At 36.7% G+C, this 20599-nt stretch overlaps 1 protein-coding gene and 1 pseudogene across 1 annotated transcript; one reads left to right on the top strand and one right to left on the bottom strand.

The window, feature by feature from the left end:
- Positions 1-6371: 6371 nt before the first annotated feature.
- On the bottom strand, positions 6372-9429 carry LOC120202820 (annotated as a pseudogene).
- A 2109-nt stretch (positions 9430-11538) lies between these two features.
- LOC120202798 (tubulin alpha-3 chain-like) lies at positions 11539-18259 on the top strand. The gene is made up of 5 exons (XM_039203170.1): positions 11539-11882; positions 11985-12199; positions 12287-12486; positions 16886-17394; positions 17767-18259. The coding sequence occupies exons 1-5, from the start codon at positions 11875-11877 to the stop codon at positions 18083-18085; spliced, it is 1251 nt and encodes a 416-aa protein (XP_039059101.1). The 5' UTR covers positions 11539-11874; the 3' UTR covers positions 18086-18259.
- The last annotated feature ends 2340 nt before the right edge of the window (positions 18260-20599 follow it).

Genomic DNA, 20599 nt, shown 5'->3' with positions numbered 1-20599 from the left:
CATTAGTGTTAAAATTGGTAAAATTGAAACACTAGTGATATAAACGAGCCTATGCTTAAAGGTGAGTGATATTTGAAATAGTTAACTCTTTATTTTTCTTGGACGGCTAGGATTAGACAAGTTTTATATAGAATCCACTAATTTTTTTCCAAATTAAAAATATTACAAATTATAATGAAAATTTATAATCATAATCTTAAATTAAGTACATAATATAACAATTTCTAATAATTCACCGAGTATTTTTTACAGTTGTAAGTACGGTCATGTCATTATCATGCTTAACGAAAGTTGCTTAAGCTAAAGTCCTCCGTTTTATGTTGCACTGTTCTTGGTCCGGAGGTGACTTTGAGAAGGGTGTGGGAGGCTATTCAACTTAGGAGGGAGAAGGTGATTTAGCATCGGTTGGTTTGACACACACTTCATGTTTCTAGGCACTCGATGATCGCGTAGATGGCCATTTTAAATCGACTGCCTACGAGAGATGTTAGGAAAATAAACCGAGTACAAGTAATTTCCCTATAACCAGATTAGTGAGAATGCGAAATAAAAGCGGAAAAAAAATACCCGAAAATTGATAACGGAGTTCAGCCAATTGTGCTTACTCTCCGGACTGCTGCAGATCTTTTACTAAGAGAGAAAATTTACAAGTGTTTACAAAACACTAACTACTCACAAGAAAGCTCTCTAGTATAGGAAGAAAGAAATGTTTTGGGATGATTTTGAAGCTAAATGGGTAAGGGTATTTATAGTAGAAACTTAGGGACTAATCTTTGAAAATACCCTAAAGTGCAATGACTAAAGTGAATTTACCCATTCCTATTTTCAACAAACATCTACCAAAATTTTACCAAACTTTGAAAAACATTTTTCAAAGAAACATTTACCAAACTTTGAAAAAAACATTTTCCAAAGTTGGTTGCCAAACTTTGAAACTTTTAACAATCTCCCACTTGAAGACTGATTTTAATATGTCTTCACACCTCGATCAATGCAGCAGCAGTCTGGTCTTGTTATTCTAGCATGCCAACTGAAGTTGAACACAACTTCAGTTTATCCGTAGTCACCGTCTTTGTCAACATGTCTGCCGGATTTTGAGCTCCACTAATCTTTTCAAGTTTCAAAATCCCATCTTCCAGAAGAGACCGGATAAAATGATATCTCAATTGTATGTGCTTTGTCCTGGAATGAAAAGACGGATTCTTTGCTAGATGGATAGCACTTTGACTGTCGCAATACAAGATATTGTTTTCTTGTTTCTTGCCTAACTCTTCCAAGAAACTTTGGAGCCAAACCATCTCCTTGCTGGCTTCCGTAACAGCGACATATTCTGCTTCAGTTGTGGAGAGAGCAACTATCTTCTGTAGTTGAGAAACCCAACTCACTGCAGTTCCTCCTAGAGTATAGACATACCCTGTAGTGCTCCTTCTGATGTCGACATTTCCGGCTAAGTCAGCATCTACATAGCCTGTCATATCATATCTCCACCTTTGAAACAAAGTGCTTTGTTTGTGGTACCCCGAAGATATCTGAGGATCCATTTGACTGCTTCCCAGTGTACCTTGCCCGGATTATTCATGTACCTGCTAACAGCTCCCACTGCATGAGCAATATCTGGTCTGGTACAAACCATGGCATACATCAGACTTCCATTGCTGAGGCATACGGCACCTTCACCATGTGTGCACGTTCTTCCTCCGTCTTTGGTGATTGGTCTTTGGAGAGTCTGAAATGAACACCTAAAGGTGTACTTACTGGTTTAGCATCTTGCATGTTGAACCTGGAGAGTACTTTGTTGATGTACTCAGCCTGTGATAACATCAAAGTCCCCGACTTTGTGTCTCTTTGATCCTCATCCCAAGAATCTGCTTTGCAGCGCCCAGATCCTTCATAGCAAACTGCTTCGACAATTTTTGCTTCAAGTGTATAATCTCTTGCATGTCTGAGCCTGCAACGAGCATGTCATCAACGTACATAATAAAATAATGAAGCTGTTGTCGAACCTCTTGATGTAGCAACAATGATCTGCTTGGCATCTGAAAACCACTGCTACTCATGAAGCTATCGAACTTCTTGTACCACTGTCTAGGAGCTTGTTTTAAACCATACAAGCTCTTCTTCAACCTGCATACCAGGTTTTTTCTTGTCTGCCTCTATGAAGCCTTCTGGCTGCCTCATATAGATTTCTTCCTCCAAATCACCATGAAGGAAAGCTGTCTTTACATCTAACTGCTCAAGATGTAATTCTCTACAGCTACAATTTTTCAACACCAGTCTGATTGTAGACAATTTTACGACTGAGAGAAAATTTCATTGTAGTCAATACCTTCTTTTGCTGAAAGCCTTTGACACCAATCTTGCTTTGTAGCGTTTGCTCCCATCGTGCTCTTCTTTGATCCTGTAAATCCACTTGTTGTGGAGTGCTTTCTTGCCTGGTGGTAATTCAGCTAATTCCCATGTCTGATTTGACATAGCGAGTCCATCTCATCTTTCATGGAAAACTCCCACTTGACTGAATCCTCCACTTGCATTGCTTCATCATAGCACTCTGGTTCACCATTGTCAGTCAGCAACAAGTAGTGTAAAGAAGGAGAATATCGTTGGGTTGGTTTAGGAATTCTGGAGGAGCGTCTCAGTTCTGGTGTGCCTGGTTCTTCTTGAACTGCTTCAGGATTGATCTGAACATCATTTCCAGAAATCTCCTCGACTCAGCAAATTCCTTTGTTTCAGCTTCGGTATTACTTGATTCTGCGGTTGACCTATCTTTGTACATCACATTTTCATTGAAAATGACGTCTCTGCTTCTGATGATCTTCCGATTTTCATAGTCCCAAACCGGTAACCGAACTCATCACCGCCATAACCAACAAAAGCACATTTGTTGGACTTAGCATCAAGCTTACTTCTTTCAGCAGAGTCTATGTGTACATAAGAAATACAACCAAACACTCTTAAGTGTGAAAGGTTTATTTCTTTCTGCTCCAAACTTCCTCTGGTATTCTGCCATCCAAAGGAACTGAGGGCCCACGGTTGATCAAGTAAGCTGCAGTGTTGATTGCTTCAGCCCATAGAAATTTGGGCAAGCCGGCATGTATCCTCATACTTCTGGCACGTTCATTCAGAGTTCTGTTCATGCGCTCTGCTACACCATTATGTTGCGGTGTCTTGGGAACTGTTGTCTCCATCTTGATCCCATTGTTTGCGCAGAAATCTCTGAATCTACTGTCTCTGTACTCTCCTCCATTGTCAGACCTCAACCGCTTGACTTTCAAACCAGTCTCATTTTCCACCATGGCCTTCCATTTTCTGAAGATATCGAAGACTTCTGATTTCTTCTTCAGAAAATAAACCCACACCTTCCTTGTTGAATCATCGATGAAGGTGACATAATATAGTGAGCCTGCAAGAGATGGAACTGGGGATGGTCCCCATACATCAGTATGAACCAATTCTAACCTTTCTGCCTTGGGTGTTGCCAATCTTTGCAAAACTGACTTTCTTTTGTTTGCCAAAGATGCAATCCTCGCATAGTCCGACATCTACATTCTTTAGATCCGACAGCTTCCCTTTTGACAAAAGTGTCTTCATCCCTTTCTCGCTCATATGGCCAGCCTTTGGTGCCATAGGTTTGATTTTCCATCAGCATCTGCTACTGCAATGATATTCTCTAAATTTGAGGTTACATAGAGAGTACCATCTTCTTACCACGAGCAATGACGAGTGCTCCTTTGGTAATCTTCCATTCACAGCCTGAAAAGGTTGTGCTATATCCTTCTCCATCAAGCTGTCCAACAGAAATCAGATTTCTTTTGAGGCCAGGAATATGTCTCACTCCTGTCAGCTTCCAGGTGGTCTGGTTTGGCAACTTTAGTCGGATGTCTCCTTTTCCGACGATCTTTAAGGTTTCATCATCAGCAAGATGAACCTTCCCAAATCACCACTGACATAGTTCTCCATGATTTCTTGGCATGGGGTGGAGTGGAAAGATGCCCCCTGAATCCAAGATCCATGATTCAATCGGACTGTTGACGCTTAGAATCATGGCATCACCTGTCTCCTCTGTCACGTTGGCAGATTCCTGTGCACCGGTATCTTTCTTCAGTGCTCGGCAATCTCTTTTAAAGTGACCTTTCTTGCCACAATTATAACAGGTAAATCTTTCTTTCCCGTTCTAGATTTTTCCCGTCTGGATTTTGATCTGCCACGATTGAATATCTTTCTGAAGTTCTTCCTCTAGACTCCGTGTGCAAGGCTGAGGAGTTGATGCTTCACCCGATTCTCTCCGTCGAATTTCTTCACTCAGTACCAGATCCCGAACATCGTCGAATTTTAATTTGCTGTTTCCCGACGAACTGCTGACTGCTTAACAGTAGCATTCCAACTGTCTGGTAGAGATGATAAGAGAATTAAAGCTCGAACTTCATCATCGAACTCAATTTCCACTGAACTCAACTGGGTTGTGATTGTTGAGTTCATTTAGGTGTTGTGCCACCGATGCCCCTTCCGTCATCCGTAAATTGAATAATCGCCTCATCAAATGAACTTTGTTTGAGGCCGATGGCTTCTCATACATACTGGAGAGCCGCCATAAGACCCGCCGTGGTCTTTTCCTTTGCTATGTTGAAAGCAACATTTCGGGACAACGTCAGTCGGATGACTCCGAGGCTTGTCGGTCGAGAAGAGCCCAGTCTTCATTCTTCATGCCCTCTGGTTGCTTTTGAGAGAGGTTGATAAGATTTTTCTGGTACAGAAAATCTTCAATCTGCATCTTCCAAAAGCCAAAGTCCGCACCATCGAACTTTTCAATTTTCACCTTCCCTTCGTCTGCAGCCATCGCTTCCACTCGAATATGGCTTCTTTGGATCGTTTCTGACAATTCTTGCGAACCACAGTGTATTAGAACACCACCGTCGACAAACTCGTATCGCCGACCGAAATTTCACTATTCACGAAATTCACTATTCACGTGAATAGTAATGAATAGTAACCTCGCAGAAAAATTGACAAAATTCACAACCAAAAGCTCTGATTACCAGTTGTTAGGAAAATAAACCGAGTACAAGTAATTTCCCTATAACCAGATTAGTGAGAATGCGAAATAAAAGCGGAAAAAAATACCCGAAAATTGATAACGGAGTTCAGCCAATTGTGCTTACGTCTCCGGACTGCTGCAGATCTTTTACTAAGAGAGAAAATTTACAAGTGTTTACAAAACACTAACTACTCACAAGAAAGCTCTCTAGTATAGGAAGAAAGAAATGTTTTGGGATGATTTTGAAGCTAAATGGGTAAGGGTATTTATAGTAGAAACTTAGGGACTAATCTTTGAAAATACCCTAAAGTGCAATGACTAAAGTGAATTTACCCATTCCTATTTTCAACAAACATCTACCAAAATTTTACCAAACTTTGAAAAACATTTTTCAAAGAAACATTTACCAAACTTTGAAAAAAACATTTTCCAAAGTTGGTTGCCAAACTTTGAAACTTTTAACAAGAGACGGGTTGTGTGCGTTCATAATACAAGTGGAGGAGTAATGCATGTTTTGTGGGGGTGAGCTCGAATATAAAGATCACATATTTTTTATTTATGCTTTTTTCTGGAAGAATTTGATGTGATGTCTTAAGGTTGTGTGGAGTTCGAATGAATGTGGTTGACTGGAATGAGGAGTTTGATTGGATTGTTAGGTGCTAAAGGAAAAATCCCTTCTTACCACGATCATGAAGCTTGTTTCGAACTCTTTCATTTACGTCATTTGGATCGAGCGAAACTCTCGAGTGTTTAAGGGGAAGCAGGTTCAGGGTCATGAGCTGGTAAAGTGCACCTAACAACATCTTTTTATATTATGCCAAAAAAATTAACCCACAGTAATGCTTCTCTTTCTTCGATAAAAAAATACACCCAAAGAAGGATATACTCGCATCTGGATTAGGAACCACTTATATATAATTTTTTAAAAATTTATACAAATATCGTTAGATAAATAAATAAAATCTTAAGATTAACTCTTTAATGAATATATTTTTATTTACTACTGTCAATTTCAAGTCTATTTTCACTCGTCAATGCTCTTAATATGTATAAAATAATTGAATTTCCCCTATATACATAATATATTAATGAATTTATTGCCGGAAAACAGGTTCCGTATCTGAAAACTTGGTTTCACATAACCGGAAAACCATCGTTTAACGAAGAATATTCCAAGTTTAACGATATATGTGCATGCTATAGTGGGTGTAATGGAGAGAAAAGGTAGAAAATACATACGTAATTTGAAAGGAGAAGAGGAGAATCAGAGAGCAATATATAACCAGTGTGATCTGCGAGAGAAGGGGATGATGGAATGGAGGAAGAAATAAGAGCCTTTTTAGAGGGTTTTGATAGTTGGGACCCCGAGGGAGTAAATATTACAGTTTTACTGAAAATTATAGGGTTAACAAATAGACATCCGGCATCACAATAGACATTTTAAAGTATCGACGTTCGGCCAAGTGCATGTACCATTTATGATGTTATGGGATTTGTCACCGTGTCTTTACTTCGGATCCGATGTCTGAACCCCGTGGCGCTTGAAGAATTCTCTAAATCCATTAGCGCTGAGATCATAATTGAACTGAATACCATAGATGTAAGAACAGAAACTATTAGGATATCGAATAGTAACGATGATACAGAGAAGGAACTCATGGCTAAAGAAAGAATACTGCTTCAGCGAAACATGTGTATACTCACTTTTGTTTACCAGAATTTATATGCATATACCATTGTGAAATTCTAGATTGTTTTCTGGAAATAACACTCGTGTTGTTATGACACCAAGGGACAAATACATGAAACTAACAATGGGCACATGTATGCAATTTGATGTACATAATGCTCACAAACCTAATATATGAAAAGCATTAACATAAGAACCTTTGCTTGCAGTATCTATATATGTATATAACTATATATAAGCAGATTAAATGTGTGAAAGTTTATCTCAACCGAATTTTCATACGGAAACATATTGCAAAGCAAACAATTCAAGAACCGTTGAGGGTACCGGTGATGCTAAGGAATTTTAGGGGAAAAGGATAAAAAAGAACTCACAGGAAGAACTTTTACAGAGTATCTTGTGATATTGGATCAGCAACCCTCCTTGGTTTACAGCCTGCAATAGAATTTCTTTTTAAATGATAACAATGTAAATTGGCCACCATGTGGCAAGATTTAGACATAAATATCTACAACAAATCATTTGCTGCAAATTGACAATATTCAATATTCAAAAACATGTAGGCATGAACTCTGACATTATTACAAATAGTAGACTCCAACATAGGATATGGGTTAAAACATATTTTGCACTCGAAAGATTCATTTGAATGCAGCTTACGTGTTTCATTTTTATTTATCAAAAACTCACTCTCAAGGACTAACCATTGAAAGGGAACAACTCCATGGTTCCACAAAGTCTAATCTTGCCTATATCATGTCACTCACCTGCTCACTGCAGCTTAACCAAACCCCATAGCATATTCAAACTGATAAAATATACATTCATATTGGTTTACTGGCCACAAGATGGAAATAAGAGGTTCGTAATTTCAAATTTGTTTTAATTTGGAATTTAGCAGAAAGCAGACACTAAAGAATATCATGCAGTGGCAGCTATATTCTTGTCATTAACACTTGACAGCAGTAGCGTACCCTTCTTTCTTTTGACTTTTGGTTTTTCCCTACACCAACACACTGTCCCAAGTTTATGCATCATTTACCTCGCAAAATTACAGGCAAAACAGAATATATGGGAACTATTTTTTTCATAAACTTGGAAAAGAGAAAGAGTTCTGGTTCCTCTATTTCTTTCTTTTCCTTTCGTTTCCATTATTTTATTTTATTTTATTTCACCAGATAAGTTATTCATATGATCATGACCAGCAAGGCTGCAATGCAAAACCTTCACAAGCAACAATGCTTTGCAGGAGCAAACCACAATGATTTGGCTATGTGCTCTGATTCTATAAAGGCCTACTGGTTAAGAAGCCATAACTGAATCAGAAATAGCAAGGTAGTAGAAAGTGCAAACAACTATTCAGGTTATTATAGTTTTAGCAACTGTTAGGCTTACGGATGTTATACAAAAATCATGCACTACTTGACCAACTCCTAACTACACAACATTAAGTTCTGGATGCTTTAACCAGTTAATGGCAAATGGTTACAACAGACCAAAACAAGCAAATAGCACAGTAGAGGGAGAAAATATAAATAAAGAGAAGCAGCATACTTGCTCCGGACTATGAAATATTTCAATGAATGGATATTCCTTCTTCTGCCGTGTTATACAAAACCCAGGATATTTTGGGCACTCAACCTGGAGGAGAATAACACAAGAAACTAAAATGTGAGTGTAAGGAAAGAATAAAGAAAGTAACCTATAGTAAGTTAACACAAATACTATCCCTGTATCACAGTCATCACTACAAAAATTAGGGGTTGTACTAAGGTGCAATAGTAGTTTGGGTGCATAAAAGCTCTTTAGAAATGGGCTTGATCCGGGGACATAAGCCTTCCAAATTTCATAAATCCCATTCCCAGATCCCCAAGGTTCAAATTCAAAGCTTCAAAGTCGAAAGTAGCTGGATATTAGCTAATGTTGGACAAGTATTTATACTAAGAACAGCTGCACTACGATGAAATTGTAAAAGGGAAACGAGTAATGACCGGTAACATTATCAGAAGGAAAAAGGAAAAATTACGCGCATAAATTTAACATTTGGATAGAATTCAGCAGCAGCTTCCTCCAGTACTTTGTCAAGATGCTTTGTATAGTTCCCCCTGCAATATGAAAAACAAAGATATAAAGGATGAGCCGGGGATGTATACAAAAAGGTGTGATAAAAAATAAGGGATTTGGGGTTTTAGATAACCTAATAGTGAATGCAACAACAACAGGACGGCCTTGTGAAGGAGCTGCACAAATTCACGCTCGGATGTGAAATGGATAACCCGTGACGGCCCAAAATCCTTAGGATAACCAGTATAATACCTTTAAACAATTAACAAAACTTAAAATGTTATTCAAATGAAAATTGAATCAAAAATTGCATAAATAAAGAAAAACGAAAAACAATATTACTTGCAAGATGAACGGAGGTGCGTGATCATTCTATCAAAAAACGATTGCTCCTCCATTTTTGGAATGACAGGGTGATGAATCTGAGTCACTAAACCAGAGTCTTCAAATCATCCCGAAGCTGAATGCATTTATTTTTCTATACAGTCGTCTCAAAAACATATGATATAAAAAACTGCTTTCAACAAGAAGAAGATGAAAAGGAATACGATATGCAAAAGCTAACAAAGTGCAATAGAATAAGCATACTAACCTGGGTTTGGGTAATGAATAATGGAGGAAAAAGCTGTTGACTGGCCTGTATTTCAAAACACAAAACCAAGGGTTCCACGGTTTCCACCAGTTACAAAATAAAGAAAGATATCCATCTGCAAAACACAACTTCGGCTGTGCTCATCTACTGGACTTTAGAACTCATTAGGCCCAGTTATTATCTATCTACCTATATATATATATATATATAGTCAAAAGTTGGATTTATTTACTAAAAAGTTAGCTTCAAATGTTTACCTTTTTCGTCAGTTTCTCTAGTTGTTATGGAACAAGAGGAATAAAGGTATCTTAGATTAAGATAGGCATTTGCAATACCCTAGAGGCTGAACTTTGGGGGCTTGAGGCTGCTTGGGAGCTAGAAATTGAAAATGTACAAATTGAAACAGATAGTATCACACAACAAAGGTATTGTTGGATAAAGGAAAATATAGGAACTTTCTCATTTTTCAACGCATAGATTCTTATTTGGATCGTGACTGGTCCGTGAAAATCAAGAGTATAAACAGATGATTTGTAATAATGAAGCAGACTAGAAGTGTTGCTTCCAAACAAAAGTTTTATTAATTTAAATTTTATTTAAAAATGTTTAATTCAAATCGGGTTTATGAAATTTAAATAAAATTATATATATTTATTTAGTTTCTGTTTAAATTTGAATATAATTACTTATTTTGGATTTTAGTTTAAATGATTTTCTAATCATATATATATATACATAAATATTTATTCGTAATCTTCCTCGTGTAAGTAAGATTTGTAATGATATTTAATAAATCAAATATCATCTAAAATTGCATAACATATTTATGATGTTATTTTTTTTTATTAATCTAGGGTAATTATAAATTAGTACATGTTTAAAGATAACTTCAATCATTTGATATTGAATGCTCATACTTCTGATATTTATGGTGCTCAAATCCCAGTTAGTCAAATAATAATAACAATTCCTTAACCACCAATGTCAATTGGCTCCTTAATCATTAATAATTTTTGAGTCGAATCGAGTTTTGATCATCTATATCCAATATAATGAAAATTTTCCATGTATTACCCCTGTGAAATTTTCAATTACCTAATTGACAGTACTTTTAGTCATCTAATTGACAAAATTTGCTAGTCAATTATTTGATTGAAACTAAATTGAGTATAATTACTTAATTGATAAAAATTTTAATTCAATGGGTAAAGTATAATCAATCTAATAAGTTAATGGTCTTAGAGATAATTTACCCTAAAACTATTCATGATCTCGAAAGTTAAAATAGTTTAATATTAAAAAAAGAAAGAAAAAAAAACTTGTTTTGAATTTTAATTTATGAATAGTAAGCATACCAATAGAATGAACTCTTAATCGACATTATAATATTATAATTTAGAAAGTTATATATTTTTTATGAATTTAATTCTTATGAACTTCCCTTAGATTCGTATTAAAAATTCAAGTTTATGTTAACTAAAAAATTAACGCCAATTTCATTTTTAACGATAAGTCTCTTATTTATAATTTAATGTACTATGTCCTAAAATTATTATTATTTAAATATTATATGTAATTATAAAAGACTCATTCATTAAAATTAGATGTGCGACACGATTCAGTCTGAATTAGTCAAAACGAAGTTTTGAAATCAAGAGGACAAAAAAAAATTCAACTATATAAACGATATATCACCTAAAGTTCAATGATATCATATGTAACGTAGAAAAAAATACAATCAGTTCGAACAATTATATGCAACCTAGGGTAAACTACACTTTAGTACTTTAACTATCACTGCTATTTCATTTTGATCACTCAATTTTTTTTCAAAACCACACTTAAAATGTTATATTTTAATTTTATTCTGGTTACTCCTAGTTAAAAAAAGGTAATAAATGATATGATATTTTTTTTAAAATTTCAATGATGATATGATTATACTTATGATGACACATCAACATCATCGTTAATTTCTTAATAATAATGAAAATAAAATATAATAATAAATATAATTTTTAAATAAAAAATAATGATCAAATAAAATGAAAATAATAATTGATATACTAAATGTGTAAGTTTCCCTACCATTTAATATTCGAATTTCTCAATTTTTATTACTTGCAACCCTAATTATAATAAGAATGACAGATCAATATTTGTCGGTTTGCCGGCCCATTTCGTAATTTCCCGAACTTAAAGGGCAGACTTTTTTTTGTATAATTGTCACGTTCTCGGCCTTGGGTTCACTTCACTCCTTATCCCTTTGCTTCTCCCATAGTTCCATTCCCTTTCCCATCAGATCCGATCGGATTAAGCTCAGATCCCTTTGTATCGGATCACCTAATCCCAGATCTTCACTCATTTTGACTAAACCAAGAAAACAAGCAACGATGAGAAATTATTAGCGTCCACATTGGCCAAGCCGGTATCCAGGTCGGGAATTCCTGCTGGGAGCTTTACTGTCTCGAACATGAAATCCACCCCGATGGAACCATGCCCGGGTTTCCTTCTTCTTCTTTTATTTTTCTCTTTTTGGGATCTAAATTCATGAACCCATTTCACTGTTAACAAAAAGAAATTGGATCTTGTGAGTGGCATTGCAGTGATACCTCGGTGGGTGTGGCGCACGATGCTTTCAACACTTTCTTCAGCGAAACGGGCTCGGGAAAGCACGTGCCGAGAGCTGTGTTTGTGGATCTGGAACCCACTGTCATCGATGAAGTTAGAACCGGTCCTTACCGGCAACTTTTTCACCCCGAGCAGCTTATTTCGGGGAAGGAAGATGCTGCTAACAATTTTGCCAGGGGGCACTATACAAGTAAGAAAACATCGTTTTCCCCTGTGCTTAAATTCGTTCTTGTTGTTTGTTGGCTTGCATTGATTAGGCTTTGTGTTGTTTTTGCAGTTGGCAAGGAAATTGTGGATCTATGCCTTGACCGAGTTAGGAAGTTAGCTGATAACTGCACTGGGTTGCAAGGGTTCATGGTGTTTAATGCTGTCGGCGGTGGAACCGGATCCGGTCTGGGATCTTTGTTGTTGGAACGTTTGTCGGTAGATTATGGAAAGAAATCAAAGCTTGGGTTCACCATCTATCCTTCACCGCAGGTACTTGGCTGTTTTGATTACTGCTAACTCATGAACATCTCCATTTTCAGTATGCCATATCTACTTTATATTTAGCCTTTGAAACAACTTTGCAGGTGTATTTATAGGATCACTTATGCTAACTTAGTTAAGTAGTTCTAATGGAACGGTCAGTACCAATTCAAGCTGTTATTACTTGGCATGAAATTCTAAAGTTGATTTTGTTTGGCAAATAAGTCATGTATGCATGTTGAGACAGCTTTTTCTTTATAATTATTCAATGGAGTTAGCATAAGTGGGAAAATATAATAATGGTACAATGGAGTTTGTAGTTATCAATGTTTATGGGCCTTCAGTTGAAGCTGAGAAGGAGGATTTTTATGGGGAGCTGTTGAATTTTGTTAGAGCTCAAAATTTACCAGTTTGCCTAGGGGGAGATTTCAATGCGTATCTTGATTCGGAAGAAAAGATAGGGAAGTCACAAAATTGGCATACTATCGATATTTTCAGGTCATTTGTGCAAAATGCCAACCTTATTAACTTATCTATGTCAGGAGGTTCTTTCACTTGGTGCAACAATAGAGAAGATTTAACATGGGTGAGACTAGACCGGTTCTTAATCTGTGCAAGATTCCTTAAGAATTTCCCTAGCATTGTGCAGTTTCTTTTACCGAAATCTATTTCAGACCATAATCCAGTTTTGTTGGAGGATAAATCTACAAATTGGGGTCCAAAACCTTTTAGGTTTTTTAATTTTCTGTTAGAAGAACAAGGTTTTATGACTTAGTTGCTGATTCTCTGGAAGTAGAAGATAAGAAGAATAATAGTGGTGGAATTTTCAGAATGCTGCATGGTGCAAAAAATAAAATCAGGAACTGGTTTGGAAGTGGACATTTAGGACTGGCAGAGTCCATTTCGTTGCTGGAAATTAAAAGCAATAGTTTGGACTTAAAGTGTCAAGGTGGAAATTTGTCTATAGGGGAATGGGACCAATTGATTGAACTTAAAAAGGAATTATGGAGACTGTTAAGGATCGAGGAGAGGATTTGGTTTCAAAAATCCAGAAATAGATGGATTAAGGATGGCGACAGGAATACAAGGTTTTTTCACTTGAGTGCTATGAAAAGGAATAGAATCAACTCTATTCACTCTATCAAATTTAAAGGCAATTTAATCTCGGATCTAGAACAGATAAAAGTCAGTGTGTTTAATTTTTTCAAGAATGCCTACAATGAGAAAACAACACTGGAAGTTGAGGGACTGAATTTTGATTTTAAGCAGTTGTCTCAATCTCAATCTGATTTCCTAGAGGAGGTGTTTACAGAGCAAGAAGTCTGGCAAGCAATTTCATCTTCTGAAAGTGCAAAAGATCCTGGGCCGGATGGTTTCACCATGGGTTTTTACAAGAAGTATTGGAAGTTGCTAAAGGTGAAGATTATGGAGTTTTTTTACAGATTTCTTCAATGGTAAGCAGTGGGTTCATGGGGTAAATCATGCATTTATTACCTTGATTCCAAAGAAAGGTAATCTGGATAGTATTGAGGATTATAGACCTATTAGTCTAGTGGGCAGCTTGCATAAGATTCTTTCTAAAAGTCCTTTAAAAAAGAATGTCATCTTGTGTTAAAGATATTGTTAGTCCTACACAGTTCGCTTTTATTTTTGGGAGGCAATTGTTGGATTGTGCCTATGTAGCCAATGAAGGCATCGATTATTGGAGGAAACAAGGGCTGCAGGGGGTTGTTTTTAAAGTGGATTTCAGTAGAGCTTATGACACTGTGGATTGGCAGATTTTGTTAAGGCTTATGAAGGAGATGGGCTTCGGAGAAAGGTGGTGTTCTTGGATTGAGCAGTGTATTTCCACAGCATCAATATCTGTTTTACTGAATGGGTCTCCTACAAAAGAGTTTCATATTGCGAAAGGTTTGCGACAAGGATGCAGTCTTTCTCCTCTTTTGTTTAATGTGGTTGGTGAACTTCTTCATATGATGTTAACTAAAGCTGTGGATTTAGGCTTATTTCAAGGGTTTTCTTTTGGAAAGATTCAAAACAGTTTCAATTTGACTCACCTCCAGTTTGCTGACGACTTAATTATCTTTTGCCGAGCCTCCATCACTCAAATTAAAAATGTTAGACGAGTGTTGATGATTTTTAGTGTTATGACGGGGCTTCATCTTAATTTAGTTAAAAGTAAACTTTATGGTATTAATGTGGAGGAGGACATCCTTGGAAATTGGGCTAAGGACATTGGCTGCTCTATTGGTACCTTTCCGACAGTATATTTTAGGCCTTCCGTTAGGAGCTAAAAGGAATTGTGAAAAACTGTGGGAGCCGGTAATTGCCAACTTTGATAAGAAATTGGCGGGATGGAAAGCTTCCTCTTTGTCCATGGCTAGTAGATTGATGCTTATTAAGTCGGTATTATCCTCCTTACCTATTTTTTATCTTTCAATTTTCCAGATTCCATATAAGATTTGTCAAAAATTAAACTCTTTGATGGCGAATTTTTTATGGGGTGGAGGGGAGGAGAAGAAGAAAATGCATTGGGTGAGTTGGAATAAGATTTGTAAACCAAAGAGTGGAGGTGGTCTAGGAGTCGTTGATTTGAAACTTACTAATAGAGCTTTGTTGGGAAAGTGGGTTTGGAAATTTGCAAATGATAAAGATTCATTGTGGAAGAATTTCATATGTTCTAAACATAGTGTTAGTTGTAACTCCATGGATGTCAACAAAGTCTTATCCCACAAGGACTCTTGGATTTGAAGAGGTATTGTGAATAGCTACATGAAGAATGATTTCATTGGAGGATGCATTAGATCACATGCGAGGCTACAAGCTGGGAATGGAAATTCGATTTCCTTTTGGAATGATACATGGTTAGGGAATTTTCCTTTGAAAGTTCTTTATCCTAGGATTTTTGCCCTTTCATTTAATCAAGGGGGTAAGGTTGCTGATTTTGGCAGCTTTGATTCGAATGGATGGGAGTGGAATATTAAGACTAGGAGGAATTTATGTGATTGGGAAGTGGTGCAACTGGTTGAATTATTGGATAGGCTCAAGGATATCAAATTAAATGATTCTTTGGAGGATTGTATGCTTTGGGACGATGTGGGTGAGGGGTTATATTCTGTCAAAGCTTGCACGAAATCATTCTACCCAACTGATGAGGATCCCTTTAGATGGACTAAATGTGTTTGGTAGGGTCTGGTTCCTCCTTGAGTAGAGGTTTTCCTTTGGCAAGTATCACTTAATAAATTAGCGGTTAGAGTGGAATTGAAGAAAAGGGGGGTTCCTTTGGGGGAGGACATTCAATGCCCCTTTTGCAATCAAGTTGAAGAATCAATTCAACACCTGTTTATTTCCTGCCAGATTTCGTGGGTATTATGGAACAAAATCATATGTTATTGGGGTATCAAATTAGCCTTACCTGCTGATCCATCTTCAGTTCTAAATTCATGGTATGTTCTAAGGCCTTATTCTAATATGTGGAAGTTTATCCCGGGGGCTGTTTTATGGTCAATTTGGAAGATGCGAAATGAAATTATTTTTGAAAGAGGTAAGCTGGATACATCCTCATTGTTTTTCACAGTTAGGTTAAGGTTAGCGAAATGGTTCCTCGCTAAGTATCCTTTACTCTCTATCCAAGTGGATTCTTTAATTGGGGATCCTTCATTGGCTGATAAAATTTCAGCCACTATGGATTTTAACAGGCCTGTGCTTTGCTGGAGTCCTCCTCCAGTCGATTTTTTTAAGTTTAACGTGGATGGAGCTGTGAGTTCTGTTGGGATGTTAGCTGGAATTGGGGGAATTCTAAGAGATTGGAATTAGGTCAAGCTTATGTCGTTCTCAGAAAAATTAGGTTCTAGTCCTATCATTTTGGCAGAGTTGAAAGCTATCAAAAGAGGTTTAGACATCTTTGTGGCATTAGAATTGGTTTTGAAGGGTAGGCTTATTATTGAAAGTGATTGTAAGTTAGCCGTCGATTGGTTGAAATTTCAGGAGTCAGTTCCACTTTATCTTTGTAAGTTTGTAAAGGATATTGCGGATGCGGTTTCTGAGAATGAAGTCATTGTGAGGTGGATTCCGAGAAGTTGTAATAGCGAGGCAGATTTGCTAGCTAAGGAGGGGATTGGGTAGTGGTTCAATTTGTTGTACTAGGTTCGGAGGTGTTATTCCGAGGGTGTTATATGAGTGAGTTTAAGTCTTATGTATCTTCAACGAGTGGTTTAAGTCTTTTGTAATTTTTTGAAATCAATATATTGAGGTACTTTTTTCCTCCTTCCGCTAGTCGGTTCTAACCTTATGGTAAATGACTACTAAGAAGGAGGTTTTTAATGAGACCTACTATTCCTATAAAAAAAAAAGTTTTTTGACACATGAAAGTTGATAAACTCAAGGTTTTCTCTTGTTAAATTTGCAGGTCTCAACAGCAGTTGTAGAGCCTTACAATAGCGTTCTGTCCACACATTCACTTCTTGAGCATACAGATGTGGCTGTGCTCTTGGACAATGAAGCAATTTATGACATATGCCGAAGATCCCTTGATATCGAGAGGCCGACTTACACCAATTTAAACCGATTGATATCACAAATCATATCGTCCTTGACGACTTCTTTGAGGTTTGATGGAGCCATTAATGTGGACGTTACAGAGTTCCAAACCAATCTTGTTCCATATCCTCGTATCCATTTCATGCTCTCTTCATACGCCCCTGTTATCTCAGCTGAGAAAGCATACCATGAACAGTTATCAGTTCCTGAGATCACAAATGCCGTGTTTGAGCCCTCGAGCATGATGGCGAAGTGCGACCCTAGGCATGGGAAGTACATGGCATGCTGCCTGATGTATCGTGGCGATGTTGTGCCCAAGGATGTTAATGCGGCTGTTGCTACTATCAAAACAAAGAGGACTGTGCAGTTTGTTGACTGGTAAAGAACATTTCTATTTCTGCTTTGTAGTTCAAGTTGTTCAATGACTAGAAAAAATGATTTTGATTTTTACTTTTTAAATCTCTCGTGCCGAAAGTCGAATTGTCCCCGCCATCAGTTATTGTCCTCTTTGGATGCTTGAATTCTTTATGAACTATATTGTCCTCTTTGGATGCTTGAATTCTTTATGAACTATTCCGAATATCCTATGCATCTCATGCTGTGAGGCGTTGATATTTATTCCCTTAGGAGGTTATAGAATGTCCAAGGATTAATGCGGGCATAGAAATTGCTAATTTACTGCAGCACATTATGTTGAATGTACCATTGTGCCCAATACTTTGTTTTCTGAAAATTCTTTGGAGTGTGTAGGTGCCCAACTGGTTTCAAATGCGGTATCAACTATCAGCCTCCAACCGTTGTTCCTGGAGGAGATCTCGCTAAGGTGCAGCGAGCTGTTTGCATGATAAGCAATAACACAGCGGTGGCTGAGGTGTTTGCACGGATTGACCACAAGTTTGATCTCATGTACTCGAAGAGAGCTTTTGTGCATTGGTATGTTGGTGAGGGCATGGAAGAAGGTGAATTCTCTGAAGCCCGTGAGGATCTGGCTGCTCTTGAGAAGGATTATGAAGAAGTTGGCGCTGAAGGTGGAGATGATGAAGATGAAGATGACGGTGAAGAATATTGATCTACTTCTGTCAAAACATTTGTATCAAATATCGGTTTATCGTAATAGGGTATTCCCAACCTCTTTCCTATATCCTTTTAATTTTTTTTTCTTTTGTTTGTTGTAAGATTTTCAGATTGTTCCTGTCATATGCGTAGAGTCTTTTCATGCTATCAATGAAATAAATTTCGAGCTTGCACGTTATTTTGTTCAAATTGTTGTCATTTGCTTGTGAAGAGGCTTAATAAGAACCTAAATAGCCTTGTAAGCTATCGTTCTGTTTTCTTGTTTATGTGTGCTGTAAGATGATCGTGTAAAGCCATTTTATGCTTATTATTTTAGATTTTTGTTCCATGTTATTTTTAATAGAAGTACCTTTGTTTTTGAAAGATGCTCTGTAAGCACATGAATAGCCTAGTGAATAATAGAGTTTTGTTATTATGGTCGTATCATCATCTGAGCGAATAATAAGTTTAAGAATTATTTGAATAAATATATTAATAAAACAATATTCAAACACTCGGTGCCTGCCTGGTTATCATAAGATATATGATTAACTCAGGTTTAACAATTGTTTAAACTCTATTCAAATTAAGTAAATGCATGTATATATGGAAAATGCTTGAATTCTCTTCGAACCAGAGCTTAACCAGTCAGCCAATCCATGAATATCTTGATGTACTTCTGCAAGGTTAGGAAAAGAAAATAAGTTATTTATCATTAATTGTTAATTCGTGTGTTAAATAAGAATTTAGTGGCATTTTGTCGTGGTTTATGGTACCTGGGATTGTACAAACATCAATTAATTGAGGATTTGATGTACCCACTTGGATTCTTCTTCTGCTTCATCTTCACCAATTATGGTGAGGAGGATGTGTGGCTTAGTGGGGAGGTGGTCAGTTCCTTTTTCGCATATGCACTTCACCAGCTCACTCGAAACATCATGAAATTGCACCGTCTTCAAATGAGTTTGATGTTCCCAACTGCATGGTAATCGCCTCAACCCATTGCATCTCAAGACAATCAATAATTCAAGGGCAGATATTCTCTATCATAATCTCCTTCAGCTGAGATAATCCGCTTAAATGTAAGCAAATAAGCTTTTTGAACCCTTCAACGAAACGTAAGTGCTCTCCCACAAATGCATTTCCCAAAAGATTAAGTCGCAATAAATTAGGTAAGGTCTGGACGTGAGAAATTGCGTCTTTGCCCAGTTGAGAGCCCTGTAGGGACAAGAGTTTGAGGTTGAGTATGGTGTTAAACCAATGTGGCACTTTCCCCAATTTCCCAACTAGATAGAGCTTATCAAGTTATGGAGGGGCTGATGGAAGAGCATCCAGCTTTAGTGCAACCTGAGGCTGTGAAGTCAACCATAAGTAGTGAAGGTGTTGCATTCATTGAGTAGAGATGCACAAATTCTCCTCATCGGCTTCTGTCAGTCCACCAAGCCCAATCCTTCTTAGCTGTTCCATTTCTTTAAGTTTAGTTAACAATCCTCTCGTTACTCTTACATGGTGTAATTTAAGTAGTATATATTTTTGAGGATTTTCTTGTCGAATATTTTTATTAAATTTCTGTTGAATATGGTGTAATTTTAGAGTACCCCAACCATTTACTCGATTAATAAATAATTAGTATGTATAGATTATTTTTTAAATTGTCAGTGTTCTTTTCTGATCTTGGTTTCTGTTTTTTCCCTCTTTAAATAATCTCTAGATTCTGAGAATATGCTTTTGGATATTATTCACTGGTTGAGTTCTGTGTTTATCTAGTACTTCTATTTCCTCATTGCATTCTTATGTGTCTGTGCAAAATTTCTATTTCAAGTCAAGTTCATATGGGAAGGGATAAGGGATTTCCCCGTTGTCGAGTTGTGACTATTAATACATATTAACTTTTTCTCCTGTAAAATCAATAGCTTTGTCAATTCTAATATTTTCCAGTATGCACATCATAATCAATACCTAAATTTCCTTTATGTACATAAATTGATAATCTGTGATGATATTAATCTGGTTTGTGTGCAGTTATTTGATTCTGGATAGATTTTTATCTTTCTCTTGGAGGGAAAGTAAGAATGCATCTTGATTTTCTCTAGATCATGTAGTATTCTGTGGTTGAAATTTTCACACATACATCACTGACTTTTTATTTAGTTCAATTAACAAGATGTTGAGGAGAATTGGTGAAAAGGGTACTTCTAAAATTTCGAGGATAACATTTGATAATGCTATTATTATTGTTATAGCTATCAGTGTTACACTTGTTGGCTGCCTGATCTTGAAAATTTTTCTCCTATCAAACTCTCCAGTTTTACAACTTAGTAGGGGGAGGAAATAACCACTAGATTGAAGTCTCAAAATTATGACTTTTTTCTTCCCGAAGTTGCTATTGTTTAATGGGATTATTGATTTGATTGGTTCTGGGAAATTATAAAGGGTTGTGGCATGTTCTTAGTATTGCATGAGTTTACAAATGCTTGAAATGCTTGAAGAGCCTTGATCAATCCATAATTTTATGAAGTTTCACTGTGTT

The sequence above is a fragment of the Hibiscus syriacus genome, unplaced genomic scaffold, assembly GCF_006381635.1.
Source record: "Hibiscus syriacus cultivar Baekdansim isolate YM2019G1 unplaced genomic scaffold, ASM638163v2 tig00000340_pilon, whole genome shotgun sequence".
Lineage (NCBI taxonomy): Eukaryota > Viridiplantae > Streptophyta > Magnoliopsida > Malvales > Malvaceae > Hibiscus > Hibiscus syriacus.
Note: the sequence above shows the minus strand (reverse complement) of the source record. Positions and strands in the feature narration are given on the sequence as shown.